At 44.4% G+C, this 21,756-nt stretch overlaps 1 protein-coding gene across 1 annotated transcript in view; it reads left to right on the plus strand.

Annotated features, from left to right (window-relative positions):
* Positions 1–21,756, plus strand: part of LOC138472515 (trichohyalin-like) — a 1,377,820-nt gene that overhangs the window by 1,342,494 nt on the left and 13,570 nt on the right. The window contains exon 16 of the mRNA XM_069610736.1: positions 7,358–7,395. Coding sequence (XP_069466837.1) covers positions 7,358–7,379 — 22 coding nt within the window. The 3' untranslated portion in view covers positions 7,380–7,395. The remainder of the gene's footprint in view (positions 1–7,357; positions 7,396–21,756) is intronic.

Here is a 21,756-nt window from a genome sequence, read left to right on the forward strand (position 1 = left end):
TTTTTCTGGGCATTACTTTTGCTATCTATCGGTTTCTGCACCTCATAGATCCGGGTAGCCTGTTCAATGACCCAGTCTAAAGATCTTTTCTCGTGAAAATCCCTCACGACCTGGGTCATTATGTATTTGGGCAAGGCATGGAAAAACGTATTAATGAATTCTCTGCTATCCGTGCGCACCCTTCTTGTGGTCTGTGCAAAAGCACGCTTTAACTCCTGCACAAATTCTTGTGGGGCCTGATCCTCCCCACATTGTAAATTGTAGGCTGCCTTGCGAGCCTCTTGAGGATTTCTATGAATGGAAAAATGTTTCAAGATGGCCGCCTTATAGGTGGACCATCTTAAATGATTTTGGTCCTCCAGCCCCGCAAAGAAACTGGAGTATTCCGGGGAGAAGGTCCACTTTACATATTGAATACAGCTTTGGCTGTCCTTCATATGGAAAGTCTCCATCATTTGCTCAAACAACTCTAAGTGCTCCCAAACAGAATACTTAGCGTTCTTATGGTAAGGCGTGATGACGCTCCTGATCGCCTTAATCTGCTTTAAAGGGTCCTTAAGCAAGGCCCTTTTTGTCTTATTGGCCCTTTTGGTCCGGGTAACCCTGGTCCAATCGTCCTCGGACTCAGAGGCACTGCTCCCAGAGGTTCCTGTCTGCTCTTCCAGGTTTTCCAGGATTCTGTGAGCCTGGGAATGGCTGGCAGAATGTGGGGACCTGGTCTCCTGTGTCCTGCGCAGTTCAGAGGAGTCTTCAGATTCCTCCTTGCTGCCAGGATTTGATGGGTACCCCCCCACCGACCTAACTGGGCATAGGTTTTCAGGATGCCCTTAATGGGCCTATTCTCCTGGGGTTCCCCACTAAACTGTACTGTACTTGGGTGCCCATACCCGGATGCCCGCCCCTCCATTCCTGGGTGGTACTGGCCTATGAGCCCCATGCTTCTGGTTGGATAGTAATCTGCCATCCCTGTGGCCCTGTGCTCATGTGCGCCAGGGGACATGGGGGTGGCAGAGTCCAGGGACTGAGAGGTATGAGGGCCTCTGGTACTAGGGCTCCTGAGGTTATGCTCCGGAGTTTCCATTTCCCAGCGAACCTCATCTCTATCCGCCCCTGCTCCCTGTTGCAATGCAAGAGCCTGCATTTGTGCTTTCAGTTACTCTGTTAAGGCCTTACTCGACTCTATCAGTCTCTCCTGCATCGCTACCTGTTGCTGGAGCCTCTCATTGTGCTGGCAGAGAGCCTCATTTTCCCTCTGTGCTTCCTGGTTGGTCCTGGAGAACTGGGCCAGTCTTTGCTGCAGGAGGGTTACCTCCTGAGCTGTGTCCCTATTGGCCTGCTCCTTTCTTGCTAGAGCATCCTCCACCCTCCTGGTGTGCTCTAACAAGTTCTGGTGTTCTTTTTGGAGATCACCCAGTCCCTGGTGGGCCAGGTGATTTTCTTCCATTTTTCTTTTTAAATGGCAGACTTCCTGGCCTAAGGCGTCTCTTTCCTGACCAAGAGCCTGCATTTGTGCCGCCAGGTCGTCCCTCTGCCTTTGAAGGGCACCAGCTTTCTGCCGTTCTTCATCAAACTCTGCCTGGGTATCCAGGTCTTTCAAAATCAGCTTGTTGCTCTCTACCTTCACTCTATCTAGATGACTTTGCAGGGTGGCTACCTGCTCCGTGCATGCCCTGTTAAAGTCTAAATGTTGCTCCAGCTTTTTCTGGCTCTGCAGTAAGGAGTCCAAACTGTCTTGGTGCTCCTTCTGCAGGGCCAGAAATCTGGTATCCTGGTCAGCCTTTTCCTGTTGCAGTATATCCATATCCTCCTTTATTTTAGTGATGTACCGTCTGCTGTCATTTTCTGACTCCTGGCTCCTCTGCAGCCTCTGCTCAGAAGAGACCAGGTCAGATTGGACCTTCTCTAACACCATCTGTTGCCTATTTGCCAGATTTTGGCTTTCAGCACATCTATCCTGCATGTCTCCCATATATAGGTACAGGTATGCTGCTATCCTGGCAATCTTATTGTGTTCCTCTTTGGCTTTAGGAGCCATATATAGTTCACTCAGGGCCACATGTAAGGGACCCTGATCTCTATATATATCTGACCCTGTTTCAGTGACCTATTGTGTGATGGCCTGCAACCACGCATCCTGGCCCTGTTCGGTCCATTCACCTCTCACAAATAGCTTATGCAAGAGGTGCTCTCTGGCTATTTTCATATCTACCAAGGTCGTCATTCTAGAGATGAAAACCCTTATTGATATATCTTTATGTCCAGTTCATGCGTTCTGGATGACTACCCCTATATAACACCCCTCTCTTGGAATCCTCCTGACCCCACTGAGCCAAGAAGTAGTTCTGTTTTGCAAGTTAAAAGGTTTAATTGATAGTTTAAACAATAGGTATATATATCACGCTTTATAATAAATTAATAATTGAATATCACACTTAATCTGATCAGTAATCAATAATGGATAGTCTGGCACTAGCACACTTCTTGATAATCACTAATGAGTGGTTATAGGATGGATAAGATAGCAACAATACTTTTATGGTTTCAAATGAATGCAATGTGGAATGAAATGCAGTACAGAAAATAACTTGATAGGATTTCAGCAAAACAATGTAATCACTTTCTTGGACAATTCACCCCCCCCTTTTATGCAATGCAAGGAAATGGAAGGAAGGCACACAATTCTCAGAAATGCAATTCAAATGTAATTCAGTTCACCCAGCAACTTAGACTACAGAAGTTTAAAACACAGGCAAAATGCTTTTATATGTGCTGGCAATGGAGTGAAAAATATGCTAAATTTGCTTTTAATTCCCTCTAGAAGTTCAGGGTGAGTGGTATCTAGTTAATATTAGTCCAGGCTCACACTAGCAATGATTCAGGGATGATTAGCCGGTTAAACGAATTTCTGGCAAATGGAAGGCAAGCAGCTTCTGTTTTCACACGTGGAGAAATTTGCAAATCGCGGCAAAGTTCGCGAATACGTGTTCCGCGATTGCGGTAAAACTATAAGGGGTAGGAATGTGGTTCTTAGTGCGATTAAAAGCTACGATTCTCAGCTTTCAGATGAAAGTTACTGCAAGTCTCTAGCACAAACGGTCGCGGAGATATGAGCGATTAAATAAAGGTCATTTTTCAGATTTGAAATTTTAAAGTTCAAAAAGACAAGTGCAGCTTGCAAATAGAAAATGACAAGTGACAGCTTTACAAATGACAGGTGACAGTTAGGAGGCAGTTCTACTTACATTAAAATAGCTTGGATTATATTATTTTAACTAAGAGATTGGGTTCTGCACAGTTTTCTAGGTACTCACACTATATCTTTGAATGAAATGGGCCACGCCACGGATCTGGTCAGGTTTTAGACTCGCCTCTGGTCTCTGCACTTCACAGTGATCTGGGTCTGCTCTCTCTCTGGATTCTGAAGATTGATGGATTTAAAGTCTGGATCTTTCTGCACAGCTTTCTCTGGAGATTGATGGATTTGAAGTCTCTAGTTTGTCTCTCTGGAGGTTTGATGGAGGTAAATATGGATTTTTCCGGCAGAGCTTCCAGCGGCAGATGGAAATGAAGGTCCCTATCTGTCCTGTCTGTCTGCTTTTATGTGTTTAGAATGTGGGTGTGTTCTAGCATCACTGGACCCTACCTCTCTCTCAGCTTCTAATTGGTCAAACTTCCATTTCTCATTTGATTGGGGAAGGAAGTGTGTGTCAGCGTGATGTCATTTTACAGCCTGCAGAGAGTCCACTCCTCCTGTCAACTTGCACACAAATCTAGATTTGATAACAAAAGACATATTTGCACAGGTAAACATTGGTTTAAAATTACATGCACACATCACATATCACAGGAGATATACCCTGTCCAAACGTTGCTCTTCCTGGGGGCTTGCATTCAGAAATGGCACATATTTCACTTTTTAACTGATTTTGCAATTCCGGACATTGACCCAAATTTACACACATGTGCGCAAGGAGTATGTACATTAGTTGATGAAGTGTCAGATTTTTCACATGCACACATTTTGAGTAATATCCTCTTTTCCGCTAAAACCCCCCTGAACATGCCACCGGTTCGAAAAACCTCTTAAAATGTGGGCAGAAAAATCACAAGAATTATGGTATCATTTAAATAATTTTCACAAGTCCGTACTATGAGTTATTCATCTTTTTCTAAAACCATATTCTGGCTATAGAGGTGTGTCTTTTCAGGTCACATGGTACAGAAACCAGTCTTTCCAGTTTCTGCCAAGCTCAGAGACCCTGCCACTCCCAGCATCTGCCAAGAGGAAGCTCCATTTACGACTCCCGCCAATAAAACATTTGCCTGAGTCAGGACAGGGCTTTGTTCAATTTCCTGCAGAGCCCAGGTAATTCAATCAGGGAAGTGTCATATCCCTTTTGGTGTGAGCAGCAAAAGGGCAGCTAGGCCTGGGAACACAGCTGTGACTAAAGTTTCACTCCTGATGGGGGTAGTTGCCAGGCAGAATTGGAATCTCTTTAAGCCAGTTTCAGATAAAATGTCACTTTTTGTTCCCCAGTTTCTGCATTCAAATAAAACTAAACATTTTTACATATGCAGCTAGAATGCTGATTCTAAGTTTAAAACTATGACATTTAAACAATTGCAACATATGTGACACTCAAAGTAGGTCACTCATTTCTTTTAAACATTTAGATTTGTAGTGTCTTTCAGTGCAAATTTACTTAAATTGCTGAAATCCACAGCTCAACCAGTCTTGTTATAAACCTTCAAGTCACTTCAGAATATAACTTTACATTGTATCCACCTCTCAGTAAGTCTTTCTTCGGCTTGCTTTGGGTTCATCTATTCAGTTTTCTACAAAAAAGTAAAATCTGGTGGTTTTAAAACGCCGGCTTTTGGATAGTGGTGAGTACTGGTACTGCACCCCTTTTTGGGATTTAAGAAAATGAATTCTCCACAGTTATGGGTTTGCTTTTGGCAATCAGCATTGCCATTCCCAATGGTTTCAGACTACTGTGTGGGTAGTCCAATGGTGGTTTTAGGCAGTGTCCTTCTGTGCCCATAACATCGGCAAAAATGGGTGGCAGCCTATTCTTCATGCATTTCCCTGTGCATTTTCTGGGAAGCTCTGGCCATCATGATGTTTTCCATATCAGTACTGCACAGTTTTGAGGTATGGCTCGGATGCATGGGTAAATACATCCCACACCACCCAGGTTACGCCTCCATCACCATTGATGGTACTCCCATCCCAACACTCAACCAAGTTAAAACACTGGGTGTTTACCTGGACACAAACCTCACCATGACCAAGCATATTAATACTCTCTCAACTTCAATTCCTACACCGCCAAACTTATAGCATTAAGTCGCCAATTTTTGACCCTACACAACTGCATCACTCTTGCCCGCGCATTAATTTTGTCCAAATTATACTATTGTAATGTACTACTACTAGGGTCCTCAAAATCCAATCTGGCGAAACTCCAGCTCCTACAAAATAAAGCGCTAAGAGCAGCACTTGGCATCAAAAAGTCAGACCATATCTCCAATACCAGAAGGGAAGTGCACTGGCTGCCCATTAAAGCAAGAACATTATTCAAAACTCTCTGCATCACACATAAATGCCTAGCTAAGAAGGCCCTGGTGTACCTTAACACAGTAATGCCCACCTCTTTGACAAGAGCCTTAAGATCTAACAGCAACTCCCAACTCCGTGTCCCACGTTTCAAACTCACGAGGGCAGGGGGTAGCAGCATTCCGGTCCTAGCTCCAAAAACCTGGAACTCCCTCCCAGTTGCGTTGAGAAATGAACCTTCTCACCCCAGATTCAAAAAACTCCTAAAGACTTGGCTATTCAACAAATATTATTATAAGATGCCAAGCATTGACCCTAGTGCTACCAGCATTCCCATTAGCCTACACTTACCGCCACATCACATGTCTCTCTCTGTCTCTCATATCTGCAACCTCTCTCATGTCTACCAGATATGACGACTAGTTTGCTGTGCTACTTCTTATGCTTCATTTGTTCTTCTTTTCTCCCACTGTAACCAGAGAATCAAGCCTTCTGTAACCTACGCCGTGATACCTAGGAGTTTGGGCGTATAACATATGCAATAAATAAAAATAAATAAATGCTCACAAACACCTTTTCCCCAGCACCCCCTTACATACCAAATCACTCAAACACTGAACCCCACCACAAACACTCTCCTCTTTCATACACACAAGCACCCACACTTACTTGTGACCCGTCTTCTCCTGCCCATCTCGGTCGTCTGTCAGCCCCTGCGCGCACACCTGTGCAACAGGGGCGTGACAGTTCTGATTTCGAAAGACCGCCTTTCTAAATCATTTTTTAAAATTGTTTTTTTTAAAATGTCATTTGACCTAGAGCGCATTTGGCTCAGAACACACACGACTGGAAACAGGTTCTAGGATTCGAAGAATGATTGGTCGCAATTAGTCGTGTCAAAGAAAACTCACAATATTTGCTAAGAAAATGAGGTTCACTTGGCCTCTTAGACCGTGTGATGCTCTCTCAAAGAAGCACTATGCTATGCATTGCGCTATGCATGCACACACTGCACCACGCTGTGTGTGCATGTAATGCATGAATAATGAAGGACGTGTGACAGCTCCTCATGGTATCTCGTGTGGTACAGGCCCAGAGGAGCTGTCGGAGGGCTCCTCAGTGAACTGTGCTGTGTGTGGGGTTTGATATGGTCACAGTTGAGCAGTTCCAGCTCCCACTTTGCCATACCAATGCGTGGTGTGATTGGGCCACCAGTCGTCACCATAGTGCTAGGCTATCGGGAAGTCTTCACTTGCTGCTATTGGGGATTTCACACTAAAAGCTGCACGATTGTATGAACATCGCTGAACTGTTTCCCAGGTGACCGTGTGTGATTAGGTGACACGATGGAAGACAGGTTCCTAGGAAGGCCCCAGTGTCCTGAATCCTGGGTCAATCAAGTCTTTCCATTCCTAATATCTTTACTGGTAGAACTGAGGTTATGAAAGCAGTTACATCCGAGTGCGGCACTGGGAGTTTTGCTCAGCAGCGTAAGAGTGATTTGGTCCTGGAGACGGATCCATGACTTTCTATTTACTAAGGATGCCATGAGCTTGAGGGTCGATCCCATTACAGGGCCGGCCATGTAGGACTCCTCGTCTAACAGAATGCTCTCTCCACCAAAAGGGTCTGTATGAATAGCCAGCCTGATGTACTCGCCCATAAGATACAGTAAACTTAGAGGTCTGTTCTCTGTGTCCCACTGCTTTTATGTTATGTATTTGTAAAGAATTAGAACCACAGCCTCATACAAAAAGGTGTCCTCTTCACTGTTTCTCCTTTCGTTTCCTTTTATAGGCGTTTCCTATGCGTGGCCTGAAGATGTAACTACCGAGGTAAGAAGCTGCAGTTATTGTACTTCCATTCCTTTGAGTAGTAGTAAAGCAGTATACATTAAGTGCAAATACTAGAGAAACCAAATACACTCTGCTAATCAAATAGAGATAAGCAAATAAAACCTTCCAGTTATCGCGAAATCAGAAACAAAATACAAATTCATCAGATTATAAAACCTTTGGCAGAAGACATAGCAAAGTAGAGCAGCTTAAAAGATCTTAAAGACGCTTCATTGCAAAATTAACAGGCTTAATAACCCTTGGGGTGAAGATGTATGCTTCATCCTAATTTTAAAACTTTGCAACAATGCTAATTCCCAAAAGCTCAAATGAAAGACATTCCAGAGTCAAAACTGTAACATTGCTAGTTATTTTCCACCAGAAAGTGCTCTGAAATGACCTCTCTACTAAACTGACTGCAGTACTAGAATGCAGTGCGCGAGCTAACGCCTTCTCTTCCACCAAATCAGTGAGCTATTTCCATTCTGCCCCATTAAAATGTTTAAATCTAGGTCAGAACCTGAATCTTCCATAGTAAACTCCAACAAATCAAGGGGGGCTTGGGATGGGTGTATCTTTCAGTATATGTATAGGTGGTGATGAACACAAGGAGAGAGGGGTGATCAGGAAAGGTACTGGGATAGAGGGGCTTGGGTGATTTTCTGGCACTGGGCCTAGGTGGGAGCTACTCATATGATTCCCAACCACAAAGAGATAATTTGTCAGAGACAGCACAGAACCTCTACAGCTTCCCAGAATGTGCCCTGCCTATTGTGAATAGTGTCATAGATTGTGTGTTCCAGAACACCTGGCTATTTTACCTATTTGTTTCCCTTGTTCGGAAGGCATTGCCACATCTGCTTCATGTGTGATCGCTTGTTGAGTCCCAGCAGAATCCCAATTTAACGTTTTTTTATTTGACAACATAATACATAACGTAACAATAGATAACCAGACAATATGACAGTCGAAAACCCCATAAGGCAGAACCATTAAAAATAAAAATGGGATGAGTATCAATGTTATCCTCCAGAAGCTATTCAGGCCTCTATCAGGCAAGAGTAGGGCAATGGTCTGAATCATATTTAACATATGATCCATCAGGGGTGTTGCTAGGTCTGGAAAAGACCAGGCGCTACACTAATGTCTGGAATGTCGAGACTCGGGGCTAGCTAGTCTTTTGGTTGTAGCTCCTGAGCTTCTATCCGGGGCTACAACCATAAGACCCGGGGCTATAGCCCCCTCAGCCCCCTAGCAATGCCTCTGTGATGCATTCAAATAAGTAGGTGGCACTTGGGCGGTGTTCTTATTTAGTTGAGAGTACACAGATTAACTGCATGTCTCTAAGAGGGGACCCCAGATTGCTCGGAACGTATACAGGTCGTCTTTATTTCTGTAGATCATCCTTTCAAAAGTGGACAGTGTCAGCAGGTTTGAATCCAGTCCTCTGTGCTCAGATAGTTGGTTGATTTCACGGCACGTAGGATTATTTTCCTGCCCAGCCTGCATCCTCTGAACAACCAGGATTTGCTTGCTTTTGGCAAATCACGCACTGGTTTGTCATCACCCAGAATGAAAATGGAAGCATTCATCGGTACAATGATTTCCAATACAAGGTCAATTCTTTCGGATATCTCTTTCCAGAATTCCTTGGTCTTGGGGCACGAATAGATTAGGCGAGTTATTGTTCCTCTTTCTTTGAAGCATTTCCAACACAGGTTACAATCTTTTAGGCTCCTAGCATGCATCCAATCAGGGGTACAATAGACCTGATGCAGTCATTTGACCTGTCATGCCCTTATGCTCCAATCTAATCATGTAAATCGAATATTATTGCAATATCTTGTCCAGTTCTCATGTCCTATGTTTTCATCAAGTTCTTGGCCTACAATGGCAAGACTCCTGTGACTTTTTTACCTTTCGTTGCCAAACATCGTTGGAATGATGCCATTGGATGGGCACCAGACATATATTTTTCCATGTTTAATCATGCATCACTCTTAGAGAGTAACTGGGTGCAATTTCCAAGGTTTCATTCAAATTCCTTCTTAGCTGGCGATATTCTGAATAGGTACAGCCTTTTAAGTTATATTGCTGCCATAGTAGGTTATAGGGTATCCACTTACCATTTTCAGACTGGTTTCTGATGTTGCAGATGCCAGCCAGATACCAATTCCGGCAAAATATACAAATCCTGTGTAATCTGATTTTGGGGTTTTGCCAAATCGATGCATCTAGGAAAGCATAATGGTCAGCATTTAGTAGACCGAACATAGTGTGCCAGCTATCTCTTAAGGTTCTAGCTGGTTAGGTAGTCACTAATGATCTTGGTTCCAGATGTGAAATTCTGCTGGATTCAGTCTGTGCCCATATGTCAATATCTGATCTAGTCATTGGGCAAATGTGTCTCACCGTAAAGGCTATGTGGTAATTTCTGAATTTGGGGGCCATTCCTTCCACCTCTCCCCCACCACCCGATGAAGTAGGTAGTTGCAGTTTCCACACAGCCAATCTAGGTGGCATGTTCTTTCACAGGAATCGTTGTATCATAACGTCCATTTCCTTAAAAAGGCCTTTTGGTGGTTTACGTGGGAGTGTGGACGGGATATGGTTAATCCTAGGTGCAGTGTCCATTTTGATAGTGTTACTTGTGCCCCATAACAATAGTTTCAAGAGTGACCATCTCTTAAGATCCAATTTCACTTTATGTAACATTGTTGCAAAGTTGTTTTGCATCATGTCTTTGACATTAGGAGAAACCATATCCCAAAGTATTTCATTCTGGCTGGGCACCATGTTAAATTCCATCAGTCAAATATATGTTTCAAATGGTGAATGGAGGATAGCACAGGGGCAACGTGCTGGTCTGAGAAGAAAAACCATACAGAGCAACAGAGGTTTGAGTCCCGATCCATGCTTAGAAACCGAACTCAAGTGCGGTATTAGACAGGTTATAAAAAAAAAATTAAATAATACAACAGGATGGACAGATACGCAGGATTTCTGACTTACTACAGCTGATCATGTATCCCAATATTCATGAAAATGTTCCAGTTGCACGCTTAAGAGGTGCCATGCTCACCTCACCTGCAATACAGCAAAACGGTCATCAGCATAGAGCCAAATCTTCCCAGCTTCTCTTCCATAGCTATCCATTCATCCTTTGCGTAAGAGCTAGAGGTTTCATCGAAATGTTGAATAGTTGAATGGTAGTGGTGAAGGCAGAATCCTTGTAGTGCCTGTCAGGTCCAGGTGTGTCAGAGTTTGATTATCTTGAGAGTTGAAGGGTTTTTTCTGTGTCTTTTTACTTCTGAAACTGTATTACAAGTATCTCTTTGGTTTTAGCCCTAACTCTTGTTTTCAGAGTTGGGCAACTAACGCAGGCCAAGATGGAGGAAATGACTATGCGCAGTGATTGGTCCCAGTCAGAACAGAGGCTGTTTACCCAACATTCTAAACTGCCTTTCATTATTCTTGCCTTAGAGGCACGGCATTGTATGTGATCTCCCCCATTACCTTCAAGGTCAGGAAGTACAAAGCAGGGGAGCAGGAGTCAGTAAGGCAGAGTATCCGAGTAGGAGAAAGCAGCTGCAGCAACTAATGGAAGCAAAGTTCAAGAAACATTTTTTTACCTTTCTTCTCTACCGTTTCTGAGGAGACTTGTAAATTACATTTATGTCTATTTAACTGTAAAGCAGAGGTGGATGTCTACGAAATGTTCATTTAATGTTATGGCAAGTTCTAGTCAGCGCGAGTAACTGCTGATGTAATGTTGAACTCGGCTGCATTTTTTTGAGAGCGCTGAAAAAAGGACCAGTCAGCAGCGTAAGAGTTAACAGTTTCCATAGTCTTCTGACATATGTGGAGAGAGAGAGTGGGTTGCACTGCGACTTTAACAGTAGCTGAAGCTATGTGTCAGGACTTGTCAGGAGAATTTGCGTGGTGACAAAATGAAAGCTGAATTCAGCTGTGTCAAGATTCTGAAGCTTCTCTAAAGCTATAGAGTTTGCAGGCCCTCTAATGGCCATGCTCGTTTCTGCTTGCGTGCAATTTAAATTCTTTTCTTTTTGACAAAAGCTTATAGTAATATTGTGTGGGTACAAATGAATCCTTTCTGATCAGTTACCAGAAGGTTTGAACAAGTGACAGTTTTACAAATCAACCTTGGAACCTCAGGTTTGCAAGAACAGATTTTTGTTCAGAAGAGCAAAGAGGTACTAAACAGGAAAATAGAAGTTCTTGGTCATCATCCTGAGATCTAGTGTAAGGAACTTTGAAACTCAATAGACTTTAATGCAAGGTTCCCTCTAGGCAGTTGCAGAGGGAATTCAGGTAAAGAGAGTAAGACCTAGAGAAAGTCAAAAGTGGATTCGTTAATTTGCCAATGTTTAATTTATTATGTACTTTTTCTCGCGCTTATACAGATATCCTCTGGAGCAGAAGTCCGGAATCTGAACAGTTTGTTATTTTATCCACTTCCCCTTTCACTTGGGGGTGTTCTAGGCTCAGCTGTTTTAAACCAACTTGAGTGCGAAACACCTTGTTGGGACTGTGGGGTTCAGCAGCTCATGAGGATGTCAGTAGAAAACATGGACCTGAGAGTGCCTCTTTGAAGGATGAAGTTACTTGAGATAGGTCCATTGATAAGAACCCTAGCAAAAAACAGTGTGGAGTAGAGCCACCCATTGTATAAACATTCCTCCAAAACCAAATAGCTTCAAAGTTGTAAATAGGTAGCCCCATTCAATTCTATCAAATGCCTTTTCTGCATCCAGTGATATCGCTGCTATTGAATCAGGGACTCCCTTACCATGCTCCAAGATCACCAGTAATTTTCTCATATTGTCAGCAACATGACCTCCATGTACAATTGCAACTTGGTTTTCATGAATCAGTAGAGGTATCACTTTTTATAAGTATCTTCATAGAGTTCTGGCTAAAATCTTAGTCAGTGGTGATTAGGCTTATTGGTCTGTAATTAGCACATTGCATAGGAGATGTATCTTTCTTCATGAGTACATTAGTGCATGTTTCAGAGTCTCAAGCAAACTGCCCGATTCAAGAGGTACAGTGAATATTCCACTGAAAAGTTTAACAGCTGAGTCAGGTAGGATACAATAGAATTCTATTGGCAGCCTATCTGTTCCAGGCGTTTTATTGACATTTAGTCCAGGAATGTCAGTGCAAATTTTCTTGAGTGAAATTAAATTACATCATGTAATGTTTTTGCAGCATTATCAGGGAGCCTTGGTAGTTCAATCTGAGACATGAGATCTTCTATTTTTGAAATGTCATATGTGTTTTATACAATGTCTGGAATGCGCCATTAATTTCTTCTGGAGTCATACTTAAGACATCTTCAGTGCTTCTTATAGCAGTGATAACTCGTTCACTCACAGTTTGAGCCTGTACGCAAGACGACGGCTTCCCCTTTCTCCATTTCCAAAATAATTCACTTTGCTCATAAACATAGCATTTTCCACTCTATCTGAGATACTCTGTCAGGAACCAGGATTGGAAATGCTGGAGTCGCTGGAAGTTCAGACTTCGATGAACTTTCTAGTCCTCACCCAACATGGCGCCGGCGTCTATAAATCTAGGCCCCGCCTACTGTTCGGCGCGTTGTATCTGTGTTTTGTTTTCATCCAACGCTCCGAGACTTGTGTACTCTTTCTTCCTTCCCGCACTGCTGATTCCTCTATAGCCCTCCTGTAGTAGCCTGTACTACATTCATATCCTTCGCTGTCTACCTGTCTTCCTTGGTTTCATACGTCTAGATTCTCCGCTTACCTTATTGCTCAGCTGTAGGTTTTCCTCCACTCCTCCGGGCCATCCTAGCTCGCCTACCGCTCTGTGTAGTCGGCTTCGGCTCCTCTCTCACGGAACCCTTCCGTACTCCTTACTTAACTCCTTATCCTCTCGACTTCTGCCTCCTTCCTGGGGCGGCTTCGGCATCGCCTCTCCTCGCCGCATTCAGCGGTACCTAATCGCCTACCACTCTCTGGGATCGGCTTTTACGGAACCCTTCCGTACTTCTTGTTTACATCCCTGTTCGCTTGACTTCTGCCTCCTTCTTGCTGGCAGTCTCGGCGTCGCCTTGCTGCTCCGCATTCAGCGGAGCCTAATAGGTGTTCCCTTTTGTTTCTTCTTTTGTGTGTATTAATGTTGCTTACTTCCTCCTTGTTTTCTGCTCTTCGCTTCTTTCTTTATTCCTTGTTATTTTTCACCTCTTTCTCCGTTACTCCTCCTTCCTTACTTTTGTAGTTTTTTCTTCCAAGCTATCTCTTCTTCTTTTTTTTTCCATTGTTATTATTATCCTCTCTTCGGATTGGGTATTCCTCAACTACTATTATCCAAGACATATTACCTGAAGATTTGTGCCATCTCTTGAACACATCATCTGAACCCATCTACGATCTAGGGTTTTTTCTGCCTTTGGGCTTTTTTCCTAGTACTGAGGCTGGCCCCCTGGGGTTCCCCTAGGGCAGGTCTTAACCTCTGCCAAGGTGGCCTCCGGAGGGGCCAGACCTTACCTACATGAAAAGAAGGTACGAGCACCTGGAGTCAAGGGTTCAAGGACGAAGAGGAGACCTCAGAAGACCGAGACTGACCTTCAAGGATATACCTCTGGGGACTCAGGTGAGGAGAAAGGGGAGGTAGACTCGGATCTTGACAGCATACAACGCCCAACACCTACCATGGCCTCGTTGGAACAATACCAGGAATGAATGGCAGCTATGCAGAACCTTACGGCTGAGGTCCAGGCGCTGAGAACAGAGAATATCACTCTCCGACAGCAGGTAGTCTTACATAGAGATGACCACGGCGATCTACCAGCTATGCCCCTTTCGTTCGGCAAATATGATGGTCATCCGGGGGGATTGAAGGACTTCCTGGACGCCTGTAATGTATACTTTGCTTTCCGAACCCATGGCTTTGAATCAGCGAAATCTAGAGTCGGATTTATAATAGCCAATCTCATAGGGAACGCACTAACCTGGGCTACTCCGCTGGTAGCCAGAAACGACCCCTCCTTGAATGACTATGATCATTTTTTTGCAAACTTCAAGGAAAGATTTGACAGACCCGAAGTATTCTACTCTTCTCTAGAAGCCATTTTGGACGTCATACAAGGGAATACAGACGTCCAAACCTACATATCCCGTTTCCAGAGATTGGCGGCTAAGGCAGACTGGCCAGACTCTGCTCAACAAACCATATTCAGAAGAGGACTTCGCGATGAAATCAAAGATGAGTTGGCTAGAGTGGCCCGACCAGTATCTTACCAAGAATTGATGACCTTGTCTCTACAGATTGAATTTCGTTTGACGGAACGGCGACAAGAAAGACGACGAATCAGAGGTACCCCGCAATCTGTCAGTCTACCTAACCATTCTCCCACAGCCAGGACACATTTCACTCCTGAAGAACCCATGCAAATAGGGGCTACCCGAGGACCTCTTACTCCTGAGGAACGCAAACGTAGAAGGGAAGCCGGATTATGTATGTATTGCGGATCCTCTAAACACTTATTAAGAAACTGTCCGGAAGTGCCTCCTAGGCAGAAGGAAAACTTCAGCCCCCGATCTACTGCAAGGGAGGTTTCGGGGGAAGTGCCAAGTACCCTTGCAACCACTCAAGAACCATGAACAACCCTGAGGAGAACAATCTGATGGTGTTCCGAGTTAAATTGTGGCTAACCGACTCTGGTCCCACAGAGGTACTTGCCATGTTAGATTGTGGAGCAGCCGGAAACTTTATGGACTCCAACTGGGCACGGGAACATCATGTATCCACTAAACCTAAGGTTATACTGATTCCGGTGGAAGGTGTGGATGGCAGGCCTTTGTCCTCCGGACCAATTACCAGAGAAACGATACCCTTGAGGATGGAGCTGAGTCATCATTCAGAATATTTGGTATTCGATCTGATCAGAGAGGCACACTTTCCTGTGGTCATTGGAATCCCTTGGTTAAGAAAACACAATCCTCACATAGACTGGAAGGCCAATAAAGTGAGTTTTGATTCATTCTTTTGCAAGTCGACCTGTATGAACCAGTCTGTATTATCTACATGCGAAGAAGGGATGTCGGGTCCAGCCCTAGGGCCGGCTCTAATCGCCTCAATTCCAACACGGTATCAGGAGTTTTCCGAGGTGTTTTTAGACATTCAACCCCGAGACCTGCCTCCCCACAGAGCAGAAGACTGTGGGATCGACCTTGTTCCTGACGCTGTGATTCCATTCGGGCGGATGTACCCTTTGTCTCTCCCTGAAAGGAAAGCCCTGCGAAGCTACCTGGACTCCAATCTACAGAATGGACTCATCCAAGAGTCAAGATCCGCCTGTGGAGCTTCATTGTTCTTCATTCCGAAGAAGGATAGCGTGGAATTACGCCCATGCATCGACTATAGAAGGCTAAATAAAGTGACGATTAGGGATAGATATCCCATGCCATTGATCCGAGACATTTTGGAGGCGTTACAGGGGGCTATTTACTTCACCAAGCTGGACTTAAGGGGCCCGTACCACCTCTTAAGAATAAGACAAGGGGATGAATGGAAAACGGCATTCCTCACTCCATTTGGACTATTCGAATACAGGGTAATGCCATTTGGCCTTGTCAATGCCCCCGCCGTTTTTCAGAGGTACATGGACAAGGTATTTGCCGATATGTTGTTTGTTTCAGTTGTGGTGTATCTGGATGATATCCTGGTATTCTCCCAGACTTTACCTGAGCATAGGTTACTGATTAAGAGGGTACTACAGCGACTTCAGGATCACAAGCTTTTGGTTAAACCCGAGAAATGCCAATTCGAAGCCACTTCGGTATCCTACCTAGGATTCATTTTGCCCGGTAAGGGCATAGAGATGGATCCCATTAAGGTGAAGGCTATCAGGGATTGGAGAGAACCCAGCAATGTCAAGGAGCTACAAAGCTTCTAAGGATTAGACAACTTTTATCAGAGGTTTATTCCCAATTTCTCCAATGTAGTGCTTCCGCTTACTTCCCTGCTAAAAAAGGGTGTCAAGTTCATCTTCGGAGAGGAACAACGGATGGCAATTCAAACCCTTAAGGAGTGTTTCTCCTCTGCTCCCATTTTGGTTCAGCCGGATCAGACTAAACCTTACATTTTAGAAACTGATGCGTCAATAGGGGCAATAGGTGCCATCCTCTTGCAGAAGGCTGCTGATAACTACGAACACCCAGTGGCTTATTTTTCAAAGACCCTTACCAGTAGCGAACAAAATTACTCAGTCCTGGAAAGAGAGCTTTTGGCCATCAAATTAGCTTGCCAAGAGTGGCGCCATCTTCTACAAGGTGCAATCCATTGTTTTGTGATCAGAACTGACCATCGTAACCTCCGGGTTCTCCAACAGATGGAATGTACCAATGCCCGTCATGCTCGATGGGCTTATTTTTTTTTACAGTTCAATTTTGTATTGACCTACATTCCTGGCTCTGAAAATAAGAAGGCGGATGCCTTGTCACGAAGCATTGGGAACAGCTTAGGGAATTACGAAGGACATGACCGTATTTTCCCCAATCTCAAGGTCTTAGTATCTACTGTTTCCTTCCTCCAAGATTTGGTACCTCAATATCAGACTTGCACAGAGCTCCCTTCTACAGTCATCCAAGGTAGTGATGGGTTATATTACCATAAGGACGCCCTTTTCATTCCTACCAAGAGACTTCAGAAACTCATCCTATCCTGGTGTCATGATTCTCCCTTGACGGGACATCCTGGCATTAGAAAGACCTATGAACTACTACAAAGAGGTTTTTGGTGGCCAAATTTAAGAACGGATGTGTACCAATATGTTACTTCATGCTCGATTTGTGCCTCTAATAAGTACCGAACGGGTAAGCCGCTCGGCCTCTTGCGGCAACATTCCTTACCGTCACGACCAGGGGAACATATTTCTACAGACTTCATTGTCGACCTCCCGCCTTCTGACGGCATGACGGTAATCATGGTCACAATAGACTCTTTCAGTAAGCTGGCCCATTTTTCGGCATTTAAACAAATACCTTCAGCTCCAGAGACCGCAGATGTCTTTCTCTGAGACATAGTCTGTCTGCATGGGTTACCCCGGACTATAGTATCCGATCGGGGACCTCAGTTCACGTCTAAATTCTGGGCTTCGCTGTGTCAGACTTTGGGTATTCACCGAGCCCTCTCCTCGGGCTACCACCCTCAGAGTAATGGGCAGACGGAAAGGTTAAATGCCAGTCTGGAGCAATACTTGAGGTGTTTTTGCAGTCCACAACAAGAAAGGTGGCACCATTTCCTTTCGCAAGCAGAGTTTGCTTACAATAATTCACTGCATACCTCAATCCAAATGAGTCCTTTTTTGTGCACCTACGGATTTCATCCCCAACACTTACCTGGGCTCAGCTCTCCAACCATGAAGATCCCTGCCTTGGATGGTATCTTGCAAGAAATACATGAAGTTCATGTACTCGCCAAGAAGGCACTCCAGGTCAGTCAGCAAACTCAGAAGAGATGGGCAGATAAGAAAAGGGGATCTAATCCCAACTGGGGATTTGGACAATTAGTCTGGTTGTCTACCAGATTTCTACCTAGATGGGTTCATGCTGGGAAGTTTTCCCCTTGATTTCTGGGACCATTTCCTATTCTACAACAGATAAACCCTGTTGCTTATAAGCTCAAACTGCCAGCCTATCTCAAGAGAGTCCATCCGGTTTTTCATGCCTCCTTGCTCAAAGAATATAAGGAAGATCCGTTCCTTAGACCCATTCACACGAGTCGAGCCCAGGTAAGACCGATTCCAGAAGAATATGAAGTGGCATACCTGGTGGATTCCCGATACCGCAAGGGTCGTCTCCAATACCTAGTTCACTGGAAAGGCTATCCAGTGGAAGAAAGGTCCTGGGAACCGGTAAGCCATATTCATGCACCCAGACTTCTGAGAAGGTTCCATCGTCTCCACCCGGGCAAACCCGGGGGTCCCCCGAGAGGAAGGGGGCATACTGTCAGGAACCAGGATTGGAAATGCTGGAGTCGCTGGAAGTTCAGACTTCGATGAACTTTCTAGTCCTCACCCAACATGGCGCCGGCGTCTATAAATCTAGGCCCCGCCTACTGTTCGGCGCGTTGTATCTGTGTTTTGTTTTCATCCAACGCTCCGAGACTTGTGTACTCTTTCTTCCTTCCCGCACTGCTGATTCCTCTATAGCCCTCCTGTAGTAGCCTGTACTACATTCATATCCTTCGCTGTCTACCTGTCTTCCTTGGTTTCATACGTCTAGATTCTCTGCTTACCTTATTGCTCAGCTGTAGGTTTTCCTCCTCTCTTCTGGGCCATCCTAGCTCGCCTACCGCTCTGTGTAGTCGGCTTCGGCTCCTCTCTCACGGAACCCTTCGGTACTCCTTACTTAACTCCTTATCCTCTCGACTTCTGCCTCCTTTCTGCGGGCGGCTTCGGCATCGCCTCTCCTAGCCGCATTCAGCAGTACCTAATCGCCTACCACTCTCTAGGATCGGCTTTTACGGAACCCTTCCGTACTTCTTGTTTACCTCCCTGTTCGCTCGACTTCTGCCTCCTTCTTGCTGGCAGTCTCGGCGTCGCCTTGCTGCTCCGCATTCAGCGGAGCCTAATAGGTGTTCCCTTTTGTTTCTTCTTTTGTGTGTATTACTGTTGCTTACTTCCTCCTTGTTTTCTGCTCTTCGCTTCTTTCTTTATTCCTTGTTATTTTTCACCTCTTTCTCCGTTACTCCTCCTTCCTTACTTTTGTAGTTTTTTCTTCCAAGCTCTCTCTTCTTCTTTTTTTTCCATTGTTATTATTATCCTCTCTTTGGATTGGGTATTCCTCAACTACTATTATCCAAGACATATTACCTGAAGATTCTCATCTGAACCCATCTACGATCTAGAGTTTTTTCTGCCTTTGGGCTTTTTCCCTAGTACTGAGGCTGGCCCCCTGGGGTTCTCCTAGGGCAGGTCTTAACCTCTGCCAAGGTGGCCTCCGGAGGGGCCAGACCTTACCTACACGAAAAGAAGGTACGAGCACCTGGAGTCAAGGGTTCAAGGACGAAGAGGAGACCTCAGAAGACCGAGACTGACCTTCAAGGATATACCTCTGGGGACTCAGGTGAGGAGAAAGGGGAAGTAGACTCGGATCTTGACATAATCTTATTCAATTCATATTTCTTCCATCTGAGATAAGCCTGGACAGTTGGGTCCTTTGTGTTAATATATTGAAGTTCTAGTTTTTTCTACCTTGAGTTAGATTATTGGTTTCCTTTTCTTTCCTCCTCCTATAATGTCCTGTCGTATTCATTAGAATTCCTCATATAACATTTAAGAGTTTGCCATATGATCGAACTGGAAATGTGCTCTGTTGGTTTTGCTCAATGAAGTCTTCTACTTCTATAGCTATGTCTGCTCTTGTTATCTCATTTTGTAATATACACGTGTTCATTTTCCAGAGAAATTATTTAACAAGAGAGTGATTCAGGGTTAGGCACGTAGATATCCCTGCATGGTCAGTTACTGCAATCAACCCTATTTCTGTGTTATAGCAATTGGGGGTCACTCGACCCAATGTCAGGAAGGAGTTAATTCGTGAGTATGTATCATGACAAGTGGAGTGAAAGCTATAGTCCCTCCCAGATGGGTGCTCCCACCTCCAAATGTCCGCCCGGAGCAATTTGTCAATCAGGCTGTCTAATGCTATTTTACTTCTTGTTGTGTGCCTGGTTCTAACATGGCTGGGGACGGGAACGATCTAACATGGGGTATATGACTGTGTTGAAATTTCCTCCAATAATGAAAGAATTTGCTTCACAGCTTTGTATGTGTTGTGGAAGTGCATAGAAGAAGTGTGAGTCATCAGAACTGAGTGCATAAATGCAGCATAGCCATATTTCCGTACCTTGGATCTTGACCTTGACTGATATAATTCTCCCCACAAAGTCTTCTTTACTTGATATAACTTTGACATGTAGATGTTTGCAAACTAAGATGGATACACCTCTCGCCCTCGTGTTGAATGTGGAGTCGAATGTTTGTCCTACTCATTTACATTTAAGTTTCTCTGCTTCTATGTCAGTGAGATGAGTTTCCTGTGTAAGGAAGGCATGGTATCAACAGTAAAACAGACAAGTGACCACAGTTCAAGGGTGTTTACTGAACTTTCGCAAAGGTGTGATAAACGCCTATCTAAACCTAAATCTCCAGATGGGAGCAATCATCAAATAGGCGATCATCAAATAATAATAATGCAGACGTAGTGGAGTCTTGTCAAAATAAAAGGGGCTATACTAAAAAACCTATTGCTAATCCTTACAGCTAATTTACTAATAGTGTGGGGTAGTGTTCATGAAAAAGAAAGAAGTGTTCACAAAATGATATGTCAGGATATTCGGGCCGTTGGCCTCCTTTCCCCACGTTTTGAGCACGGGGCAGGGCAGTTCACTCGAGCAAAGCACACACTCTGGCTTCTGCGGCACAAGGATACAGTTCCATTACCAGCATCAGGACCTTCTGTGTCCAAGTCTCTTTACTTCTTAAAGTATTGATTCAGAGAGCCTGATGTACAAAAAACAAGCTGCAAACATCATTTTCCTTATACAAATATTCAATTTGGGTGTTCACCCTGGGCCCCCCTCAGCCAGGCTCAGATCCCTTTCAAAAACAAAAGTTCTACGTTGGATCCCCCTTTTCCGGGCTCAGATCTCCTCATTACAATGTTCAGAGATTATTCTTTCTCGGGTGACTCATGGTTCATCCCAGATCCCCCTCAGCCGGCCGGGCTCAGATCTCTTTCAAAATCCCAATTAGTCTCCCTCAGCAGGGCTCGGACCAACTGCAGTATATTTTAAACCATTGAAGACTTTCGAATGTGCACAGGGTTTAGCTTGACCCATTGCAGAACCACAACGATCTCAAGATTCCCTTTTTCTCACACTTCGCATCAGTTGGAAACCTAACAGAGACTTTCAAATGAGCACCCACATGGCGCCAGACCACTCTCTCTATAGTATCTTTTATTGGCCTCCCAAAGTTCATTCACTCCTTTGATTTCCAATTATATTTGCGTCGCTCATCACATACGTCTCACCCAATGTTCTCTTAGATATCTTCATACAATATTGCCACTTGCAACGTTGGTTCAAAACACATGCTGGTTTGGTGTCAGTCACTCCAACTCACCAGCTGTGCTGTATTTACTGATGCTGCTTTGTTGTAGGAGCCAAGAACAGTACCACAGCGGGAATCGGTCCTCCCTGCCTTGGTTATCGACGCGGGAGAGACCCGGGTACCTCCGACACACTGTACAGGTGTGATCAGCTTTAGTTCCTGGTTTTATGTTTCTTACTTTCTAAGATTCACAA

Source organism: Ambystoma mexicanum, chromosome 8, assembly GCF_040938575.1.
Source record: "Ambystoma mexicanum isolate Mex_15411 chromosome 8, UKY_AmexF1_1, whole genome shotgun sequence".
Lineage (NCBI taxonomy): Eukaryota > Metazoa > Chordata > Amphibia > Caudata > Ambystomatidae > Ambystoma > Ambystoma mexicanum.